The following is a 24,422-nucleotide window of genomic DNA, read 5'->3' on the forward strand; positions in this document are numbered from 1 at the left end:
ACTCATATCTGGACTGGGCTGTGGCTTTAAAAAGCAACAAGCAAAGAAAGGAACTACAGGTGGGGAAAAACCCCTTGGCAATGCAGTTTCCCTCCTAAACAGACTCACATGTGGAAAATGCCCACTTACATTTTACTTCATTAACTATGCCGCAAACAGGAAGTTCTCACCCATAACAGAAGGACTCAAACACAAACCCCAAATGCAACCAGCATGTAATAAGAATTTTATTGGATACATTTAGAAAAAAACTAGAGCATGAAGACACGAGATTAATTTCTGCGTGTAAGTCTTGTGTATGTGCAGAATCAAACAGCCATGCGAAAAGACATCTCCTCTTCAACTGTAATTCAAAACTCTTATAATGGCAAAATTATTACCACCCTTAAACAGTGTTCCAGACACATTCATTACTTTAAATGGATCTCCTTCCTGAACAAAAGTAAAAAAATTTAGTAGCAAATTGGGAAAGACCATTATCATTAACAGATATAGTATTTAATCAATACTCATGCCATGTTTAAAGAATGCAAGCCAAAAATGTATCATTATGTAGAATAGGTATATTTTTTTTTCCAAGGCGAAATTCCTAGTAAAACTGATTCCTAAACTACTGAAATGGTGACTTGATAATGTACACAATCCAGAATACCATCAAATGGAAGATTTTTTTTGTCAAGTTGTATCAGCACCTAAGAGTCAGAGTAGCTGATCTGCCCTGTGCTTAGCAGCATATTAACATTTCACATAAATTCCAATTCCTCCGAGAAATGTTGTTACAGATACAAAATCATAGAATTGTTACGATTGGAAAAACCTCTAGAATCATTAACTACCAAGGTAGCACCACCACGTTCACCATTAAACCATATTCTTAAGTGCCATACCCATGTTTTTTTCAACACCTTCAGGCATGGTGAGTACACTGCTTCTCTGGGCAGCTTGTTCTAATGCCTGATAACACCTTCCATGAAAATTGTTTTTCCTAACAATCCAAACCTCCCCTGCCGCAACTCAACACCATTTCCTTTCATCCTATCACTTTTTACCTGGGATGTAATGTTTGGTACAAAATATGTAAGATGGGAAGACTGGCTTACATATGGAGGAAAAGATTATGATTTCTGTCATAAACTTGTATACCCATGCAATTGTTCATATTATAAAGGGATCATGAAGGTGAATTTGTATATGCACCTGGACAGTCAGTTCTGACCCATGTAACATGCTTGCCTACAGGTGCAACACATAAACCCATACTGAAACACACTACAGCTCTTAAATACTTATTTATAAAAATATAGTTAGACTGTATCAATTTAATTTGACAAATACAGCACAACATCTGAGAACATGAAGAAAGGATTAATTTGACACCGAGTATGCCTGTTCATACTGGTTTGCAATTTAGTATCATATTATTAGACAGGAGAATGCCTGTGATCAAATATCACTTTGCTTACTTGACAAATCTTGCTTTTGGGGAAGTATCTTGATAGGTTTAGTACACTACAGTTGGCCTTACCTTCTCTCCACACTTGCTAATAAAAGTTACAGCTAAGCCAATATTCTATCGAAGTGTCTGCTACCACTATTCACGTCAGGATGTCACTGCATGAAACACCAGGAACAACCCTTGTTGTGCTGAAGCCTGTTGTGAGCAACTGCTCAAAATATGCAAATTAACTAAGTGATACAGCTCCCGCAGCTTCAGGATAGATGCAGACATGGTTATAGGAAACTGCTAAGAATTGCTGCAGTTAGACAGTTTATGGCAGTCTAGGCCATCTGAAGGTTTACACTTTTATTTTCAAAAGCATTCCAGGGCACAAAAACTATGCTGTTATCGTGCAATCTATATATACCTTCTTGCCTGGCCAAAGCTAGTGGGGTTTTCAAGGGTTCTTTGATTTGTTTGCTTGCTTTTTTAAACAGGTACGTTTTAAAAGTGGTTGTATTGCCACTGATGGGGGGAGTCATTACAGAACACCTGAAGTATCTTTAGTTTTGTGCTAAAAGTATGAACAACAGGAGAAGAGCAGGAGGAATGAATAAAAAGCAGAAGCAAAATTGGAGATGGTGTTTACAGGAGCTTTCTCCCACTTATGGCCAAGGTGACTAAGCTACCAGCAGAACATAGTTTGAAAGAGTGTAACAAGTAGTTACAAGACCCCAAAGCCTACAGCATTCACAGCAGATGACCCATTCATCCACATTTCTCTCCATTTAGGGTTTAGTACACTAACATAGAATATGACCAATTTAAAAACAAATTCTGTTTTCTCAAGGAATTCCATTTTCCATGTAGTTCTTTAAAATAGGTTTTACATTATGTAGACCTACTGCACATGAGGATGCAAATTAAGAGAAAATATGTTTTCCACATTTTTTTTAACATAATTAGGGTATTTATATATCCATATGGATAGACACATTTGAACTTGCTTGTTAAACAAGAACTTTATCCTGGCATTTAAGCACTACTAATTTTGCTGTCCAAGTTCAGAGTTCTGCACACACAAACACAGATGGTATGCTAGTAGCTACAGCTATCTAGAATTTTTCATCCACTGATGTTCTCACTATCATACTAATAAGTACTCCGCTTGTTGGTTCAGAACACATCAAAGAACATCTGTTCCACTTTTAGAGGACCACCTGGCAGGCACATATTTTATAAGCTTGTACCCTATCACTTTGCAGTACCTGACATTTTTAGGTTTAAAAAAGGAGGAAAAAAAGGGCATTATTAGAGGTTAACAGAATCTATATGGCAGAACTTAGAGCTGAAATTTTTTACAAGGGCCCAAGGGAGCATACAAATATGCTCAAACTAATTGAGGACAAATGATCTTGAAATTAGGAGAAGCACCAAAACAATTTTATATATATATATTTGTATCACCAGTGTTACCTTCTTGGTGTTCAGGGACTGTTTCTTTGGTAATGTATTTCCTACTACTTTAAGCATGAAGTAGGACTTCAAGTACTGTTAGAGACAGAAGTCTAAGTCAAATCATACCTATTGGAAAACAGCAAGATTCTCATAAATCTGTATTTCACTTCAGAATGCCTTTACTACACCCTGTGTTTCTCCTGAAACTACTCCAGGTCTGCCACAGCTGGTAGATGAGCGTCCATGCATTTTAACAGTCCAGAAGACCTCTTGCTTACATATACAGGATTAGGCACAATAAATAATGGTGTGCATTTTTTATTACTTTAGTAGGAAAACATTTTTATTTCAGCTGAAAGCCAAAATTAAGGAACTATTCCAACCAGAAATAGACAGTAATGTTACTGTGTGTGTTGCTACCTGAATAAAAAATACCTAATTTTTACAGCTATCCTGTTTTCAGCTACACACCTTTACTGATAAACTGAAAATAAAACTATGATCTTGATTTCTAATTACAGTCTGCTCAGAAGGTACAGTATTCTTTTAAAGTATTTTGATTCAAAGCTACAATTACAATTTGAGACAGACATTTTAAAGCATGTTGTTTCTCCTAAGATTTGTCCTGTATATAACTGCAGTTCTTAGATGACCGTTCTCAGAGTCAAGATATACACACATTTATGTGGAAATTGTTTTACCAAGACACCTACAGTGTGTCCTGGTTTCTCCTACTACACATATCCATCTACTTTGAGTCTTGGTATCTTCGATGTTGTAAAATAGGACAGACTATACATTCTAAAGGCTGCCAAATATATACAGCACTTTGGTAATTTTACAATAGTTTCCTGTTTGCATACTCTTCACAGCTGAAATGCTGTTATACAGCCATTTCACTGTCCATTTGCTCTTATATCTAACTATTCAAATAGCAAATGTAAACAAGTAAAAAAATATCCCTTCTTGCCACCTTTTTTAAAATTTTAACCTGATCTGCTTTGATACATGAAAGACAGCAGGAGTCAACAAGTACTGAAATCCTTGGAATAACACCGTTCATTCCATTCCTCCATAGCCAACGGGCAATTGAAAAAAACCTGTTTCAAAACATGGAAGTCTACAAATGTACAACTTCCTATTTCTGTTAATGTAACCTTTTACTCTAGATGTAGAATTACATGCTAATCAGTTCAATCTCACATTTTTGTATCTGCATTACTGTATGCTTCATAACAGTGTTGAATTTAACACAGGCTACCAAATGCATCCAGTCTAAACAGAATGGCTGAAAAACAAAGACACTCACTGTCAACAGAGAGCACAGCTACTGGGATAGTCAGTGCATGGCAGGGAAGGTTGCAAGCAAAGGGCAATAGCTGTTTTACTCTGAATTCCCATGGAGACATTACATCTAGCATAAACATACCCAGGGGAGCAAGAGCTCCCTTTCAAGTTTACGCCCCCATTTACTGTGCGTCAAATTTCTTTCTAGAAGGAAACAGATGAACTAGCATTAAAAAAAAAAAGAAACCCATATAAAAGTTAAATATTTGATTACAGTAGCAAGTCACCACTTCATCATGGGAAATAACTTGTCTCTTGGAATTGTTATTGATCCGAACTCTCCTTTTTAGGTTGTGTGTTGGATACTGGTAACTCCAGACTTGCCCATAGCAGGGGCTCTGCTTTTCTCATAGTGAGCTCAATCTTCGTAGCAGTCATGTTCACGTAACTCCTCTTTACATCAATCACCTGAAACAGTAAAGGTATTTCCCACTTCAATTTAACAGACTGATAGACACTAGGGAATTAAGTTAAGGAGTACCTCACCACTGAGTTTCCGTAATGTTTAGGTGAAGATCCCTCTAATATCTTGAAAACAAGATTGCTGCCCACTCCCAAGCTACAGAATATTTATGACATAAATATATGACATAAATGCCTATGCATATCTAACATACATGGGCTAATGTACTTAACCAAGGGTTTTCTGCAATGCCACTACCATGGTGTTGGGATCAGAAAGGACTTTGGAAGGCCACCTCCTGTACAAAGCAGTGCCCATTATGTCATGCTCCTGGGTCATTATATTCAGATTTAAATGTAATTACTCAATGTCATACAACAAAAATTCTTTCAAAAAACAAAGTAGTGAGGAAAACCAAATCATTTTGGAAGAGAGGAAGCTAATGGCTTATGTTTTGATTTCCTTCTGGGGTTTTTTTGGTTGTTTTTTTTTGTTTTTTTTTAAATAGAAAAAAATATTTTTATACTTACTCCCCATAACTTCACACTACGATGAAACTCCTTTTCTCCTTCAAATACAATATGGATATTTACCTTAACAGAAAAACAACAGAAAATAAGACAAGTTTATCATGTTAATAAAACACCTGACACCTCAAGCATGTTTAAACAGAATATACCATTTTAGAATTTGGCTCCTACAATGACCAAAGTGATAAAATTGGCCCTCAGAAATAGAAGTGAGTATCTGCACTGGCAGCTTATCATTTTAGATAAAGAAATCACAGAGGCATTTTGACACCTGTTTATTATTAGCAGCTGTGAAACAGCATACAATAAAGAATGGTATCAAATTACATTAAGTCAAATACAACTAAATCATGACTCTACAATTATTTATACATATGGTGATGCAAACCCATCATGCTTGGGTTTTACTTATGGAAGTCAAATTTAAGATTTTTTTTTTTTTTTGGTACACTTTATTGCGGCTTTAAAAAACCCCCACACATTAAAGTGCAGATGTCCAAACAGAAGGGAGGAAAAAGCTATACATACTTGAACAAACACAAATGCCAAGAAAAAGCAGTTACTCAAAAAAGAGTCTTATGCTATCTCAGCCTTGTAAATAAAGCTGTGCAGATTTCCCTATGTCGAAGTTGCTGATCTTAAGGTAGAGGCTCACCATTGTGCTATTAGCTTCTACGTAACTCTGATCAGGGACAGAGTTTTTAGCATATACAGAAACAGTCACTTCTCCTCCAGTCTGGTGCCAATCATGCCTGCATGGAACTACTTTTGTACCCTGTGGAAAAAGGTACAGGAAAAAAAAGACTTGGAATTACATTTGAATATTTTTTACAAGACTAACAGCATAAACGCCCAGGACTTTTTTTAATAGCCAATTAGCACAGCTAATAAAGGACTAAATTTCATCTTCACAGAAGACTGAAAGACTCCATTTGCAGTTCTTTTTACTAAGTATTTCAGTATCTCCCTCTCAAACAAACTACAACAAAAAATGTTACTTGGTGGATCAACTTCCTTTCCAAGACTACAGTTAGCCAGCAGGTTATAGAAAGGAACTGAACAAATAGAAAGGATGACATGAATCCAAAAATGCTTCATAGTCCTGCAAAAAAAAAAATGTATTGCCCTCTGTTCTCTGATGCAGAAAAAGTAAACTGTGAAAAAACCCTCGAAATAAAAACAAAAAGCTCAAGTAATAAAAACCCTTGCTGGACAGAAGCCCATTATCTCAATACACATAAAGTTAACATACACATGGTTTCTTTAAATGGGGGAAGTTCTCTACTTTCTTTTTCTACACTCTTCTGCTTTGGACTCATGTCTTCAGTTTTTTTTTAATCCCTACTTTCTGCACTTGCAAATAATTCTTGAACAAAAACATAAAATATTCAAAGCAACCAGCAATTGTAAGATTTAAAGGACATAAAGGATTTGTGAAGTAACTGTTTTGGAATGAGGTAATGAAATGACACTTTTTATAATATATCTTTATTTTCTTTTGTTAAACATTCCTGATGTTTGTAGTGTCAAACCCTTTTTGTCTCGGCAACAGACATACATACGTAACTAGAACTTTGTGTTCACCTGTATCCATCATGTGACCAAATAATGTTTTTCAAATGTTTTGGTCCATTATTATATTCTATAATATTCTTAAAGAATCAAGTATACCTGTACCACAGACTACTTCACCCTCCATTTCTCAGTTTTCCTGCTGTGCACATTATGTATCCTCCACATTATGTCAGATGTAGTGATCTGTAATGGCTCAGCTACAGTAATATCTCAATCAAGCTACAAACCACATTTCAGTATTCCAAATTCAGAATGGCCAGTTACAGAACACAATCTTAACATTACTTACTGCATCCTTTTTAGTCCATACATGTGCTCCTCTTGTGCAGCCTTCTTGAGCTAAAAATGTATTGAAGTCAGAAGTTTTTCTTTTACAGCAGCTCCAGTACTTCATCCTTGAAAGTTTGCAAAGTAATTAACAAACAATATTTAGGACACTATTTACTGTGACCATTTAAGATATTTCCTTTATGTAATATTACTGTTACTTCCGTATACCCCCTTCAAGCATTGCCATTTTTTGGCAGAAGAGGGAATAGAGAATAAATCAAGGCTTCATCTAGCAGGAACACACAAGAAAGCAGGAAGACACAAACGACTAGATAAAAAAAACTGAAGTTAACTGAATACTAACCCTTCACAGAACACAGGTACAAAAATGGAAGTTAGCTGAATACTAACCCTTCATGGAATATAGGTACACCAGAATGGTATATACATACTTCCTCTGTGCTGTGTGGTCCTTCGTATGTCTGGTGGGACAAAGCATTTAAATTGAATTACTGTTACAGGATTTGGAGCAAGGAAAAAAATAAAACGTAACATGACAAAAGCCAGAAATAATGACCAAAGTATGACAAAGCTCCTGGGTAAATAATCTAGATCTAATGGCTTGTCCTAGCTTTCCCCAGTAACTGTTCAACCTTCCTTCACAGAAAGTTCTGGCATTGCTGAGAAGCTGTCTTTATATTAGTTCAATGGCACACATGAATGGTGACATCATCTATGCTCAAAAAGGTCACTGCAGATCCTCAGATATTTCTGTCTTTAAAATACTCTGAGCATTCAGAGAAAACAAGAACTTGAAAATAAATTAAATTTGTCATTTATAAAACACATCAATTCTCTACAGAAAGTAAAATAAACAATATACAAATTAGCCACAGAATATCAGATCAGTTCTTCCCAACACAAAGACTGCCAAAAGTTCTCCTCCCACCACAGCTTCGGTAGATAATGCAAAATCTGCCAGATAAAATAGCTATTTAAATTTTACTGTCCCATTTTGCACAAAACAAGCCTGTCAGTGTTACTTTTACTTTAAATGACTATGTAATATAATGACTAATTTTGGTGCTAGAAGTGTTACAACACTGACTTTTTAATTCTTCTTACAGGAAGCATTAATTGCTAAGATCTGTAGATGCTTCTGATCTATACACATTATCAAGAGCAACTTAAGTGTTATCAAGTAAGCCACCTCTCACCAATATTATATTTTATTTAATATGCTAAGTTGAAAAACCTCAGTACTATGGATCTGACAAGCTTAATTAGAAATTCATGACAGGTTTAGGAAAAAAATAATCTTCAAATTTCTGTGAACAACTTGCATTTGTCCATAATAAAGCATGTTATCAAATGTGCATTTGTTAAACCCAATGGACTTTGTGCCTTTTCCAAATTAACTTCTAGCACAGAAAAAACCAAAATGCTCACTTTATAGCTGAGCAGCTGCATTTAGAGTACAACTGAACCACTTACTTTTGAACAGCCTGAATTTTTACACGCTGTCCCAATCTTGATTTCATCACCATCTTCCTCTGTAAACAGATTATTATAGAAAATAGCAAATGAATTGTATAATTGACTGAACACTTAGCTTTTATTAAGGAGCAAACTGAGCTGAGTAGATTAGAAAAACCTTCCTCTTCAAGCTTCTATTTTCTGCCTGACAGTGAAATCTGCCAGAGAGGTACAGAGAAATATTTGAAAAGCTGTATTACCTATGCATCAAATTCTATACTATCTTTACACATTTTAAGTGAGGCAAATAAAAAAGATGAGAGGATCATTACAATCACAGGGGAAGTGAACAATCATTCATCTTGTTCAGTTTTATAAAACTAAGAATGTAAAAGGCTTCAACTGTTGTCTATAAATACATACAAGGAAATAATTTGGATACCATACAGAAAGAAGAGCTAAATTAGCTTGGCACAAGAACAAAAGAGCATAAAATAGCCACAAGCGTAGGTTGAAATGATAAAGTTTCTTAAGGAGGAGTGTAGTTCTGGAAGCAAATTCCAAATTAAATATGGGAAGAAAGAAGAAAAACAGAGAAGGGAGAACCAGCTAGTGTTCTGAGGAATTTCACCAATTTATGAAGGCTTTATATGATACTGTCTCTGCAACAATAGGGAGTAAAGTTTATTTTTTGGTAACTCCATCAGTCACATTCAGAAATGGATGTTCCCATTATGTCCATTCTATCCATGAAATCTTACAAAAGACACAGTTCAAATAATGCTAAGGACAATGAACTGCTCCTGACAAGCAAGTCTCCATGTTATCCACATTTGGACTGCAATCATCATTCCTGGACTGGAAGGTATTTCCCAGATTATTAAGAAAAAGAACATAATTATAGGAAACTATCACTTCAGAAATGACAAGATCTGCATTTCATTTATTTGTGCGACACTCAGTATCACATACCTACTTAATTTCCCTGTCTCCTTACCTTTTCTCCCTTCATTTTCTGATGACAGTTTCAGTTTATCAAGAGCTTGTTTCAAGGAAGCTGACACTTTCAGCTGCAAATTTGTCATTGGCTCATCTGGGCTAAAAAAACCCATGTATTAGTGTCAACTCATTTAATAAGAAAGAATTTATAGAAGACAAAGCAGTAACTTTTAATCTTCCTACAAGGCTCTTCCTTTCAAACCTCACTTTAACAAACAAATTACATTTGTAAATGTCAATCTGTACTGTTTATGAAAAAAACTTGGAAGGCAGTCTTGGCTTTCAATTGGAAATCCTAAATATTCTACAAAAACAAAAATAAATCAGAGATTCTAAGGAATCTAAATACAAGCACCCCAAAATTAATTTTTTTACTATTTAAAACATTTAACACAGCTTCTAGTGGCATTTTAAGCTATGAGGTTATAGACTTCAATTTTTGCTTCTTGTGGATCTAAGTGCTGAAATATCCAGTACTTCTTTGTCACAACCAGAATTATTTATTCATGTTCTGAAGCTCAAGATAACAACATCACTTCTACCAAAACCATGGTCTTCTAAGGTCTTAATTTCAGAATTTCTACACTACATGAAATGTACAACACTGAAAAACCAAGCAAGCTTTAACTTGGCCAACTGACTACAAATTTGGAAAACCTAAAGTTTCATATACCGTACCTTGGTCTCTTAATTGTTTCCAATGGTTTTGGTGCCTGAATTATGTGTTCTTGAAATTTGGGTTTCAGTTCAGCTAGCTCCTTTCGTTCAGAGGTAGTTTTGACTTTTGGTTTAACAGGCTCAGGAGGTTTCTCACTGTTATGGAGACCCTTTGTACAGCCCTATTATGGAAAGCATATATTTTTATTTATATATAAATGCAGTGTAGTTTATATGCATTAAAAATTAACAAAAACTGCAACAAGTCTTCTTGACTCATTTCTTCAGCTCCATCTTTTCCTTTATTCCACTATAAACACTGGCTGAAAGGAAAAACCTATGCCTAAAGAGGAAAATATTCTCATTTTGGACGTAAGTTAAAAGAAAAATGCATACTTTCTGTAGTCAAGCAAAACAGTAATACATGTTGACCATCCTTCTTTATTAGCAAGCAGTTCTGTCAAAATCTATTTTGATAATTTTAACAAAGCTTGAAAATGAGCCTTGACTTCATTACATGAAGCCTTGAGCATTATATGAAGAAAAATAGAGTATATAACAATTAAGACGGTTTTAAGAGAAGTAGGCAAATTTAAAACATGTAAGCACATACACCATTTAATATTAATCACAGTCACTTGACAAGTATAGAAATCGTAAATAATCATGAGTACATACCACAATGCTTAAGAAGTCAGAAAAGTCTGTTGTTCTCCTCTTACAACATGACCAACCCTATAAACATTTTGGAAGAGAAACAACATAGGCATGACTACCAAACTTGACAACAGATTAAAAAAAGCACAATATTTGTTATATTTCTTTAAAAGACATGGCACATCAAAATTAGCAACTGTTTTCTTCCCTACTGTGGACAATATCATCATCTGCAATTTTAAAAGCCAGAGAATTCTTCTAGTTTGCTGATGCTGCCTTAATCAGAAAGTTCAGAAATTTGAGGCAATACTTCCATGAAAAGTTAGTTGCCAACTCTGTACAACAGAAAACAGAAATGTTACTTCATCTCATAAAATAATACATAAGCAAAACAAACAAATACTACACCTGAGACCAAGCTCACCTGTGGCTCAATGCACAGGCCCTCTTCCAAAAATGATAGGGATTTTTTTTTCATTTCTTGAGCACGACTCAAATCTTTCAATTGCTTATTTCCCACCAACAGAGCTGGATATATGCATTGCACAGCTATCCAACTACATCAATTAAGAGCACTTTTTATTATATAAACCAGAAATTAAATTTTAGAGCAAATTGCCTTGCTACTGTGAATAATCTACCTTAGAACTCAAAGAACAACAGTTCTCTCTCAAAGAGGCAACAGTCTGACTAATGCACCACCACTCTGAAAGCCTAAGTGGTGCAACACAATCGGTTTATGTAGGACGTTCTAAAATACCCTCAAAACATTAACTATTTCAACAGCTGAGGAGACAAAGGTTCATCCTGCCCACCTAGGTTATCTAAACTCGTAGCACGAAGAAAACTGCTCATTTGCAATTATGATAAAATTTTAATTAGGATAAGGAGAAGGGGGAAAGTGGTACTTGTTTATAAACAGTGAGTATGTAAGAGAAAGAGGGAGTAAAACTAAGTTTTTGAGCTAACTGTATAATTTCTCTTTGTAGTTATGTAGATTTTTGTACTGTGCTCTGAGTACAGCTATAATTTTGTACACAAAAATTTACCATTGTCTAATCAACTGTACAGTGTTTGACCCAAGAGTATTTGTCCCAATTTGCCAGTGGCACACAATGGATGGTTCTAGAGTCAGTACTGCATTATAAGCAACAGCTCACAGCAAACACACTGCCCAGAACAAATGCAGAAGCTTTCACAAGGCCAAAACACACCACATTGTTGGGATGAAATGAACTTCCAGTAGAAGCAGTTCCTAAGTACCAAGAAAAATAAACAACACTCACTCCCCTCAAAGCTCAGCTAAACAGCAGTTTAGTGTTCTAAGAAAAGTCAATTAGGCTACACCAGTATTAATATAGTGCCAGGCTCCATTTTTGGACACCAGATTTCTGACTACACACAAATTATTATAATGATTTCCACTACTGTTTCAGCAGTTGTGTCTGAGATGATTCCCTGTAAGCACATTGTATGCATCCAGTAGATCCTGAAGAAGGAAAACAGTTTAGCACAAAACCAAGGATGGGCTGTGCAGTTGGCCTAAGCACTGGAGACCCATCACAAGTATATTTAATTCTTCACTGAAGATGGAGCCCAAGAGTCTTGGACAGCTGCATAAAAGGCATGGGTGACCAGTCCCAACTCAACCTCATTTGGCTGATTAAATGAACTGCTGTTATTTACACCAGACGAATGTCACATACACATTAGTGCCCTGGCCACGTTAGACCACAAGCAGCTGCTCTGAATTTCAAGCAGGTTAATTAATTTAAAGAGTATGAAAACTCTCAATGGCTCCACAGTCCTATTTAGAGGACCTAATTAAACTGCTGAGAGACTTAAAGTCAGTTAATCAACAGGAAACAAGTAATCTAGACTTGCATGGCATTTAGACCATATGAGTGGAGTTTTTAATTTCTTTTTCAGGAATGAGTAACCGTGCTTTTCTAATTTCATGGGGCTGCTCAGGATAGTCTGAACATCAGTTTCTCCATATTGAAAAATTGGGAATTAAAAAGATGAGAAACCAAAATGATAGTATTTAAAAGGACAGTTGCATACTTACTTTGAGAGCATCATGAAAAACAGGCACACCAGGATGGTATGTGCATGAACCTAGAAGACAATCATTATTATTACTATTGAAGCATACCAAGAATCTTTATTCATATGATTACACACCCAGAGAAAATGCCACATCTGTAATTTATGTATGCCATGAGCTACCCCACTTCCCCGAATGCACATCATTACTCAGAAAAATCCAGATTCCACAAAAAATGCTCTCTGAGTGCATATATTAAACAGAAATAATCAGGTCTTCTTTCTTCTTATGTATAATACAACACAAACTAGAATGCAGGTGTCTAAGACAAACTACTGCTTCCACACGGAGAAAGTAAACTTTCTATGGATCACTCTGGCCTTTATCAGTAACCAGGCCTGACTGGTAATTTTGCAGAAGTTAGAAAGTGACCCTATGGCTACCTGACCAACAGAAAACATTGATTTAACACTTCAAATACATCTATTTGAACCTGATCAGAGCTTTCTATTGAGAAGCATTCTGTTAAAAAAGTCTCTTGATGCAAATAATGAGTTTATGATTTGAACCACAATTACCTTGTTCTTTTTTCAATGTTTGTAGTATCCTAAGCCACCTAAGGATGTGAACCCAAAGGTTAGTCTTCCACACAATTTTGATGTGTCAATACTATTTATTACTAATACATTCTGTACAAACACTACACTGGACCACAGCCTCCATTAATCAAAGTGTTTGTATTTACAGATGTTTATCAACATTACAAAGCTGCTCTCTTTTACTTGTATTCTTTCACATGTAATAAAACTGCTTTGATTATATAACTTCTCACTGCCATTTACTGCATGGATAGTATTTTACTGACTTGATTCTAAACACTACATTTGAACCTTTAAAGCAAAATCAGAATCACTTAAAATTTAAAATGACAAACAGTAACAATGCATATAATAAGAAGCAAAAAAAAAAAAAAAGAGTGATAAATAACTTTATTAGCAATCTGCCTACAGATATTTAATAGGCAAAAATCCAACCCAAACTTGGTTGTTTTTATCTTTTTTTTTATAAATATGTAGATTTAAAAATTAACATAATTTTGTATAATTTTCTTCAATTTTATATTCAGTGCCTAGTCTAAAGCACTAATACAGTCTGAGACATCAGTTCCCACCTTTAATCAAAATGCACATATTTTGGGACATCAGACCTTCAGCAAGACTTACAAATATATCCATAAACCTTTATCAATTCCTTCAGTTTCAGGATGAAAAGCTAATGCTGGTAAACCTCACAGGAAAATTTAAAAAGGAAAAAGGTAGTTATTTTGGAAGGAGACCAGGACTTCACAGTTGAATAAAATAAAAATAAAAGCAGAGGTTATTCTTTTCCAAAAGTATGAAAGTATGCCACTAGAAGCATCATGAGAATAAACTCTGTTTTGTAGCAAAAATTATTTCTGAGTCAGAAGACTTAAATGAATATTTCTAATTCTTCACAACCATTCTTCACTAGAGAGATGCTGTTAATAACAGCAACTGTTTTAGAGACCAGAACTATCACAAAATCAACTGTCTCGGGGTGGCTATGCTCCAGCTCAAGGTAGACAGAGACAAGTGCCTGGTCATCCATCTGGCCAAGTGCAATCCTTTTTCCTCAATCCCTAGAGCCTACTCTGAAGTAGGTACCAGATGGAGCAAATGACAGCACACTTGGCTGCTGCCTCCTGAGGGCCCTGTGTGCTCCAGGAGAGAAGATGCCAGGACAAGGACTCTGCAGTGTCTCAGCAGAGCCAGCGGGATCTGAGCAGTCCGACCACTGTGCCTGCTAGAGGACAGTAAAACACCATCTCGCCTGTGCTCATGCTGAGTCCAACAGCTCTTACCTGACACAAAGGACCTCTTCTCACACTAGGTAGGGAAAACTGGAAAATTAGGGTACAAGCAGATAAAAGCATATTCTAGTTTGGATTTGTATGATATCAGATTGCTGCAGCCTTTGGTTGCTATTCTACATTTTCATTAAAAAACAAAACAAAACAAAACTAGTCACCTCCCCACTGCTGTTAGTATCTTTCCTTTACCAGGAAAACCTAAGTATTTCAAAGCCATTTTCTCTAACCCTCAGGCAATTTTTGGAGACACAAGTACCACAATTTTTCAGATTTTTGTTTCTTTGGAGCTTTTTTGATGTCAATTTCACAGCCAAACTGAACCTACTGTGCACACACTATTATCACCTTACTGCTGCATCCTTAAAGCACTTTAACAGTCCTTTCATTAGATGTCAAAGTAGAAATTTGTAGGGGTCACCCATATGCAAAACCTTGGTCTTTGTAGCCATCTGTGAATAATTACATTTACCTTCCGAAATGCTTAGTCTCGGACACAGTGATTCCACTACATGTTCCAGCCACTTACTGAAACAAATTTCATGTCATGAAGTTTTTTTCCCCAACCCAAACACCACAGAGCTAGCATATGGCCATGCCAACCTGACCTAGTTTACTACAGCTTAATCACAAACCACAAAGAAGTGTTATTTATAAGGAGTAAAGGTCAAGAAGTCCTACTAGGATATTTTTATAAAACAATAAATACCCTTATAGGCTTTACTTTTTGGGGCAAAGGGGTGTCAGAGATGGTGGTGGAAGAGATCACTAAATGTAAGCATTCCACAACTATGCCCGCTTCTGCTGTTAGAAACATTAGGAAGTTTACACAATATGTTGCCCCTCTCTATGCAAAAACACGTAGCTGAGAAAAATAAACACTCCTTATTACCACGGTCCTAAACCTCAGAAAATGAACAAGCTAGAACATGTTAGCCTACTTCTAGCCCTAGGGGTCACTAAAAATTAAATTAACAGAGAGAGCATTCTAGAAATTCAACCAACAGAGTTACTTCATGAACCAGGTGGGGGCAAGCCTTCTGAAAACTCAGTTCACCTTTCTGCAGCTCTGCGGAATGATAAAACCCCAAATGACAGAGCTTTTAATACGCTTCACCAGCATTCCCAGCACACACAGCAGTACTGCAAGCGCTCAGGGCACTTGGAAGAGAAAGCACATGTGTGCAATCCAGACACATTTAATCACTGCTGCAAGTCCACACACAAAAAAAAAAAAACAAAAAAAAAAAAAAAAACAAACACACACACACAAAAAAATAACAAAAAAAAAAAAAAACAAAACAAAACAAAAAAAAACCAAACCAACCAACTAATCAGACTAAAACCCAAAAGGCCGCCGCTGGTAACTGCGATGAATGCCGCACTCAGAGGCCCTCAGCAGAGGGCCTGGAGAACCTCTGGCACGCACAAGCGCGGCAGACAGCGCCGGGCCGGCCCCGGCCGCACACGCGTGTCCCGGGCCAGGAGCCCCCGCGGGCCGGGCCGGGCTCCCCGCGCCCCCCGCCCCGGCCCCTCCGCCGCTCTCACCCTCCGTGTTGTTCTCGGGGTCGAAGCGCTGCCCACAGCCCCGGTTGTAGCACAGCAGCGACATGGCCGCAGCACCGCCTGCCGCGCCGCCCGGGAGAGCCGAGCCCGGCGAGACGCGGCGGAAGGGAGAGGGAAGGAAGGAAGGAAGGAAGCCGGCAGCAGCCCGGGGGCGGGGCCGCTCCCGCGGCGGAAAGCGCCGGCCGGAGCCTGCCGGAACCTTCACGAAGCTTCGGGGGCCGGCGGCGGGCGGGCGGCCGCGCAGGCGCCGCTGCGGGGCCGCGGGCCGGCCGGGCGCGGGGCCGGCAGCCGCGCCGCGGCCGGGCGGGAGCCCTCGGTCTCCGCAGGATTTCTCGCCCTTTTTTTTTTTTTTTTTTTTTTTTTTTTTTTTTCCCCCCTTTCCTTGCCTATGAGTTTTATTTAAAATAAATGCTAGTGAGTATGTATGGGCTGGCTGTCTCATCTGCGTTCAAGCAGAGATGCCAGTGTGGGAAGCCTGCTATGAAAACCACGTTCTCTTAGCTGTCTGAAAGTTCGCTTGGCTGCTCCCGACAGCTGGCCAACTTATATGTACTGTACAGTGTGCATTATAGAGGTTGTATTTAAAATCATAGAGCAGTTTGCAGTGGAAGGGACCTGCAAGGTCAGTCTGGTTCCAGCCCCACCACCATAGGCAAGGACACTTCACTGGACCGCGGAGCTCCAAGCCCCATCTAACGTGGCCTGGCACACCGGGATGGGGCATCCCCTGTCCCAGTGCCTCACCACCCTCAGAATAAATAATGTTTTCCTAATACTGAGTCTAAAACTTTCTTAGTCTTTGAAGCCGTTCCTTCTCTTGTCACTGCATGCTGTTCTAAATACATAACTACAGATATCTACGTTTCTGCATGCAATTACAAACTGATTCCTCCTAGTTAAACATGTACAGCACAGCTTTTAGAATAGAATTGCCCAGGCGTTTGTGCAGCCTATGAGAAATCTTGAAGCACACATGCACAGAATGAACAAAAAAAGTGCTTCTTAAAGGGAGCTTCAGGGTGCAAAAGAATCATCAGGAGACTGCTTCTGATGTAGCCCTGGTCTGCTAATTTACGAGTTGATGCCTGATGTCTGCTGGCATTTTTTTATGTGTGGCTCACATAAAGATGCACATTTGTTTGAGCCGTTGAATACATAGTGCTTCCCTCTGATCTGCAGTTCCTATTGAAGTCCCTTGTAGTTTAAAGAAGAAAAAAAAAACATTTTCTTGCTATTTACCAGAAGCAGTTTAATGTATAAATGCAAATGGTAATAAGAGTTTGGAAAGAGAGGGGATACATGAGAATGCTTTTCTTTCTATATAAAGTCACTTAATTATTTCTTTTTTTGTTAGATGTCTTATAAAATAAGTAGAAGATGAACAAAAATGTTGTATATATGTGTATGCGCATCATTACATTATCAATTCTTCATAAGATGAAGAATTGTTCTTAAAACATAAAGTTCATGTTTTCCTGTCAGTGAAAGTGCCACATGAAAATAAAATGTAATTCATATCCATAAAATAAGTCTAGTGGTATTTCTGTGACCATGGTTGCATTTTAGCCGTAGCGTGCATGCATATATCTGTTTTAGAAGGAGCCAACATTTTGCAAAAATGTTATGCTTCTGCAGAGGCAGCATCGATTTCTGTTCAAAGAATATTTTTTAAAAATTCAAGAGAAGTTATTTTAGCAGTGTGGTATTTTCTGGATTAAAGAGTAGCATTCCTATAACGTTAGTAATGGAGTTTGGTTCAACACTTGTGAAAAGAAAACTACAATCCATGTGTTCCCAAAAAGTATCTTGTGTATATTCCCCACCTAATTACTATCTCACTGATATGGAGGCATGCCTTTATATCTTCCAGACAGAAATTGAAAAAGAATGTATTTGTTTCATATTTCAAAATTCTACAGCGTGTGGCATTAAAGAAAATTCACCTGAAAACTCAGTTTGTTGTTAATTTCAACACATACAGTCAGACCTCTGAAAATTACCGATCTGTATCTGTCATCTTTGTACATGATGCTAAATAGAATGAGGTGCTTTGTTTCACAGAACACTATAGAAGCAAATAATGGTTTTTAATCAGCTCTTGGAATTGTGGGTATTTGGCACAAAATACTGCAAATTGACAGTACGTAATCCTCATCTCACAGAAGTATGCACAGCTTCAAAAAGGCATTTATTGTGCTGGATAGGAAGGCATGAGAGGCTTTCAATCCAGTTTTGGAAAGGCAGAAAGGTAGAAAGTAACTTGTTCAAATCAGATTTAGATAATCATCTTGTGGGCATGACAGACTTTAATTTATTCCTATATATTTTGTGTAGAAACTTTTCATTTGAGATTCAGAGTATGAGGAATAATGGTCTAATGGATGATTACTGGATTTTGGTTCCCTAGAACTTAAAATATGAAAAGTACATAGATAATTTTTATGTGTCGTGTCCTTCATTCTCAGTTTCAAGTCTTCCAAAATGTTGGATTCCAGAGTGTTAGACAAGCTTTTATGGTGCCTTTAGTGATTGGATCTTGTATTAGGTGTTATAGGACATCTTATCTGAGAAATAGTGAAAGATTTGTGAGTGTATGCTTTTTATATTAAATACATTTGCTCTACTTTTCTCATGTCAGAAATGTCACAGTTAAAAAATTTTGGAAGCAGTGTTCTACCTTGAACACAGGAGAATATTCATTCTGGATTTTATGTATGTTTGATAGCAGAGGGATTTTTTTTCCCACAGAACTAGATTCTGTGCAAAGATTTCCCTGAAAAAAAGACACCTTGAATTTCTACCAGTTAAAAGTTATTCCATCTCATCCACAGTTAATGGGACTTAGGTGTATTTCCAAGCATTGGAAATGGCATAGCTTCCCTGTAAATCGAGAATCTGTAAAGACACAGGATGTTTCAGTTCACTTCTCAAAATGCAGAATCTTTGCAAATCTGATTTCTTCCCCAGTTTGTTGAGTGAGGAGTCTTTCATCCTGGAGTCTTCAAATCAGGACATTGTGCAGAACTGCTGAACATAGGATTGCAAAAAATCCTCAAACTAAACCAGCTTTCAATAAATCTGAAGGAGGGAGAGGAGAAGGTTTTCAGTAGTCAAGCTTCAGGCGAGAGCTGTTGCACCATACCAGAGTATTTTTGTTTCTAATCAGAGGCAGAGAGTATTTGGGGCTCCTTCAACTTCCTTGGAACAGAGAGGGGGTCCTTGAAATTTAAATGGATTCTGAGGACTCATTTAAAATCAAGGCATGTAGCTCTGTTTCAGATCAAATATAAAAATGTGAAAGAATTAATCAAATTCTTTCTTTAGGAAGCTTAGCAGATGCTTAAAAATACAAATGTAAATCCTTTTAAAGCTAAAAGCCAAAAGCCTTTAGAGTTTGCAAGAAACTGCCCTGTTCATCCGAATATTTTCAGATTTGATGGGCAGAACATCTTAAAATGTCACATCTCATGGAGAAGCAGAACAACTGACTTTTTGGGAGAGAACACTTTTCTCCTTCTGTGAGAGAATCCCTTCTGTGATTTTTTAAATGCCAGGTTTTCCCAAGGAGGTAAGAGAGATTAAACAGCATCTGCTTCTAATAATCCGCCAGCGTGCTTGCTGCTAAAGCACAACCTGAATTTAAGTAGATGCTTCATTAAGGCTCACCACCTCCTTTGATATCAGACTTTAGCACAGGCTTGCTGTGCGATTGCTGGAATTCATTTAAGGCAGAATTTTCAAAGGTAATTTTCTAAGTGACCTAGGTGCCTGCAATATCTAGAAAACACTATAATATTTTAGGCAGTTTTCAGAAGTCTGCTTTCAAGTGCTGCTAAAGAGACTGAAAATTTTGTTACTGAGTAGGATATGGGATAATATGTGATGCTTCCCCATTTAAATTTTTCTTTGCCTTTGACCTCACTGCAGAGAGTAAAACCTGTTTGATGTAATATGTACAGCCATTCTCCAGAGTGCTGCTTTGTCATAACTTGTTTGTCATAACATGCATGTATTGTAATGACCTTTTTCATCCTTCCTGCAGCTGAAACAAGATTGAAATGCTACACAATCTGTGAATTATTAAACATAAATGCTATGTTGGAATTTAAAGAATTCAACTCCCTAGATGACAGAAAATAGTAAGATAATTTGTGTAGCTACATACAGCACACTAATGCTGTGACCCAAAGCAATTCAAACACAAAGTTGATGGATTACAGGAATACAGGTGGGAGAAGAACTGAAACTAAGTCTGCCATCCAGGGGGACTTTAGCAGACTCGAGAGATGGGCCTGCATAAACCATATGAAGTTCAGCGAGGCCAAGTGCAAGGTCCTGCACATGGGTCAGCACAATCCCAAGCACAGGTCCAGGCTGGGCAGAGAATGGAATAAGAGCAGCCCTGAGGACTGGGGCATGTTGAGCTAAGAAGCTCAACGCAACCTGGCAATGTGCACTCACAGCCCAAAAAGCCAGCCATGTCCTGGGCCGCATCAAAAGCAGCATGGTCAGCAGGGCAAGGGAGGAGATTCTGTCCCTCTGTTCTGTCATGATGAGATCTCACCTGCCATGTTCAGTTCTGGTGCCCCCAGCACAAGAAAGATGTTGGCCTGCTGGAGCAATGAGAGGAGAGCCATGAAGATGCCAGAGGGTTGGAACGCCTCTTTTTTGAAGAAAGACTGAAAGAGCTGGGGTTGTTCTGCCTGAAGAAGAGAAGGCTGCAGGGAGACCTTAGAGCATACTTCCAGTACACAAGCAGGGCAGCAAGAAAGCAGGAGAGGGACTTTGTACCCAGACATGGAGTGATGGGACAAGGGATAATGGCTTTAAAGGGAAAGAGGTCAGGTTTAGATTAGGTATTAGGGAGTTATTTTCTGTGAGGGTGGTAAGACACTGGAACAGATTGCTCAGAGAACGGAAATGTTTGAGGCCAGATTGGATGGGGGTTTGGGCAGCTTTATGTAGTGGGTAACACCACTTCCCATGGCAGGGGACTTGGAACTAGGTGATGTTTAAGGTCACTCATCCAAGTTAATGGTTCTATGAGTCTCTAGATCAGATATTGAAAAGTTACAGCATAGTAACGTGTTCACTTTAACTTGGTGGATATTTTCATGGAGTGTTTGAGCTTCCATTTCCAGCTATTTGTCCTTTTCTTTTCCCTTGAATGTGACAACACAGCTAAATCTGGTTGAAGTTCTGAGCACCAGTTTCAACAACAGAAAGGGCTTATGTTAGAAGTGACCTGGCCTTAGTTCTGGTAAATAATGATGACCTCCTTTGCTCCTCCTCTACACTTTCCTCATGATTACTTTCACTTGGTCGGTATTACCAAACTCATTCAAGGTGATCTCTTGGACAGTTCCCCACATCTGATATTGTTTTCGAAATAAGGGTATTTTAAATGCCTAAATACACAGTGTAAATTAGTTTGTCATAAGGATTCTGAAACTTGAATCTAACAGCTTCAGGCTTTTCTGGAGCTAATGTCTGGCTACTTTCTGAAAAGCAAAAAAGGAAAAAAGTGCTGATTTTTTTGGCACCTACAGAAGTTTTAAGAATAAATTGTGGCAATGGTAGAAAAGGTCATAACAGCTAAGGAAGCTATGATCTGGTTATGCTCTTTTAAGCAAGTATATTCAAGCAAAAGCAGCTATCTGGCATACTGATTACATTTGTTCGGATGCTGTGATGTTAGTGGGACTAATTGCACATGCAGTGGGAGAAGTGTGCAAAAGAATTTACAAGACCACTTTGTGTAAAGTATTTTTCATAGTGGTGTTAACAATGGATTTCTCTGTTCATTGATAATGAAATAAATTGGATTGAATCACAACACTTTTTTGAGAGGGATAAAACATGGAAAAAGCCCACTTAGTTTTATGCCAAGAAGTTTAATTTTGGTTATGAAAAATACATAACAGAAGGGTTTGCAAAATGACAGTTTGAGTTTTTGTGTGTAACTCCTATTTATGTATTAAAGAAGATGGGGCAGTAACATGTGAAGAGTGCAGACTGAAAAACAGCAAATGCATTATGAACTCAGTGTGTGCTGGTTAAATCAGTGCTAAGAATTTCTGTCAGCCAGAAGGTGGTAGCAGAATTCTCCGGTAACAGCTCTGGATTGTGTTCCAGAAGGCATTCTCAATACAAAGTGATTTTGAAATGAAGTTCAGAAAACATATTTTTTTTAGTAGCAGGAACAAATAGCACTGACATTTTTTTTTCATTTGGCAGCATCTTTGAATAGAAAAATGTCTGCACTTATGCCTGGGATGTCATGCATTGGGAATGCATGTAGGATCTGTTACTTGGGTTTTGTCTCTGTTTATTTTTTATTTTTTTTTTTGCAATTGTAATTATGGTTTTTTCAGACTTTTTAATGCCAATGGGAGCCATTTATGGGCTGAGATGACAAGAGATTTATTTTCCTCATAGTATCACAAGACTGGAAAATGTCAGTACCATAAGAAGCCCAGATAACACATTATTTCCATCCAGAGGAACTCTGTCATTCTTTCACAAATGTAAACACAAATGCAAAGAGTGATATCCATCAGCTGGGACTGATGCAACACCTCAGTCATACTATTATCAAGTGTAACAACTTGAAGATGCAAAGGGATAGGTTTTATTACTCTGTTTTATTTTTTTGTGATGGACTTGTGTCCATTACAATGGTTCTGTGCACATAGCAATTCCTATTTCAACAGAGACACTCTGCATCACTCCATGAAACTTGTGAGAAATTCAGACTCTGGAGCACAGCTTGTCCCTCATTTTTTCTTAGCCATTGTGTCACAGCCCTGGTGATACACAGTACTCCTCTGCAGACTTCTTTAAGAAATTGTTCTGTCCCTAAGAGATAGTTTCTATGGTAACTATGATTTTTGTGGTTTCTTGGGGTTTTTGTTGGTTTTTTTTTTTAACTTACTGGTTAGTTTGGAAATAGAGGGAGCAAGACTTTAGTGTGAAATTGGATCGAGTCAGAACAATAAAATAAGCTAGAAAAATAAAACATTCTTTGCTTGATCTAGATAGCAGTAAACTGAAATAGCAGTTCAAAAGAGCATCAGTCTCTTACTTATAAGCTGTCTAGCTTATAAGTAAGCATATAAGCAAGCAGGCTGAAGCTGCTGGAGCTATGCAGAAAGGAAAGGAAAAAAAAAAAAGAGGAGGAGGCCCAGAGCAAGCTCTGTCATTCTTACAATTTTGCACCTGATGGCCTTTTCAAAATTGGCTTTTTACAGTGACTGCCACTTTCATAGTATCCTCTTACTGAAGTTCTGACTGAGAAAAACATTCTACCAGAAGATTACAACAACAGAGTATATTATCATATGTGCTTCTCTCCCCTTTCACTGTTCTTTACAGTATAAATATGAAGTTGTTTGAGGCACTGTGTGTAGAATTTCTAGTGGAGCCACAACAATGACAGCAATGAAGATATGAAATGAGCTGGTTTAGAGCACAGCAAAAGGTAGAAGGAAATACAAATTATAAGTAGCTATAGATATAAATAGATATATAAATATTAGACTACAGATAGAGAAAATGTGGTAAAACCAGAGGTATATACTGTGTGCAAAACTTGCCAAGATATTGAGATAATCACAAAATTCAAATATCCATTTTGGACATATGCTGGGAAAGCATATTCATAGGGAAGATCTTTTTTAGGCAAACACATAGGTGTTGTAAAGATGCCAGAGGTAAGATTGTAGAATACATTGCAACAGCTGGGCATTTGAAAAACCCAAGTTTTGGCAACAGCCCTGTTTTCTCTTTAGGCAGAAGCTAGGAGAGGGTTAACCCAAAATGAACTTATTCAATGAAAGTTCAAATGTTTATGTAATAAATTTCCTAAAATTGTATTTAGAGATCATTGATGTAATGCTTACCAGTTCCTTGTCTGAATTTAACTGTTTCATCTCAAAAAAAGGTCACAAAATGTTTATTTTGTAGAACCAAAACAATGACTTGAAATCAAATGGAGCTGATGAATGAAAGGATGTGCTTGTTGGAGAGCTTTGATATTTTGTCAGTACTATTCAAAAAATACATTATCCTTCTGTTTTGTTGCAAAATGGGAGAAAAAGGACCACATTATT

General features: G+C 37.4%; 1 protein-coding gene across 1 annotated transcript; it reads right to left on the minus strand.

Moving 5' to 3' along the window:
- Nucleotides 1–203: 203 nt before the first annotated feature.
- On the minus strand, nucleotides 204–16,496 carry CHORDC1 (cysteine and histidine rich domain containing 1). Its single transcript, XM_021545014.3, has 11 exons — nucleotides 16,294–16,496; nucleotides 12,879–12,928; nucleotides 10,832–10,888; nucleotides 10,175–10,335; nucleotides 9,495–9,595; nucleotides 8,516–8,574; nucleotides 7,433–7,503; nucleotides 7,041–7,146; nucleotides 5,832–5,951; nucleotides 5,177–5,239; nucleotides 204–4,651 (listed from the first exon to the last, which is right to left on the minus strand). Exons 1-11 carry the CDS (start codon nucleotides 16,355–16,357, stop codon nucleotides 4,508–4,510), a joined length of 996 nt encoding a protein of 331 aa, XP_021400689.2. The 5' UTR covers nucleotides 16,358–16,496; the 3' UTR covers nucleotides 204–4,507.
- Nucleotides 16,497–24,422: the final 7,926 nt, after the last annotated feature.

The sequence above is a fragment of the Lonchura striata genome, chromosome 2, assembly GCF_046129695.1.
Source record: "Lonchura striata isolate bLonStr1 chromosome 2, bLonStr1.mat, whole genome shotgun sequence".
Classification (NCBI taxonomy): Eukaryota; Metazoa; Chordata; class Aves; order Passeriformes; family Estrildidae; genus Lonchura; species Lonchura striata.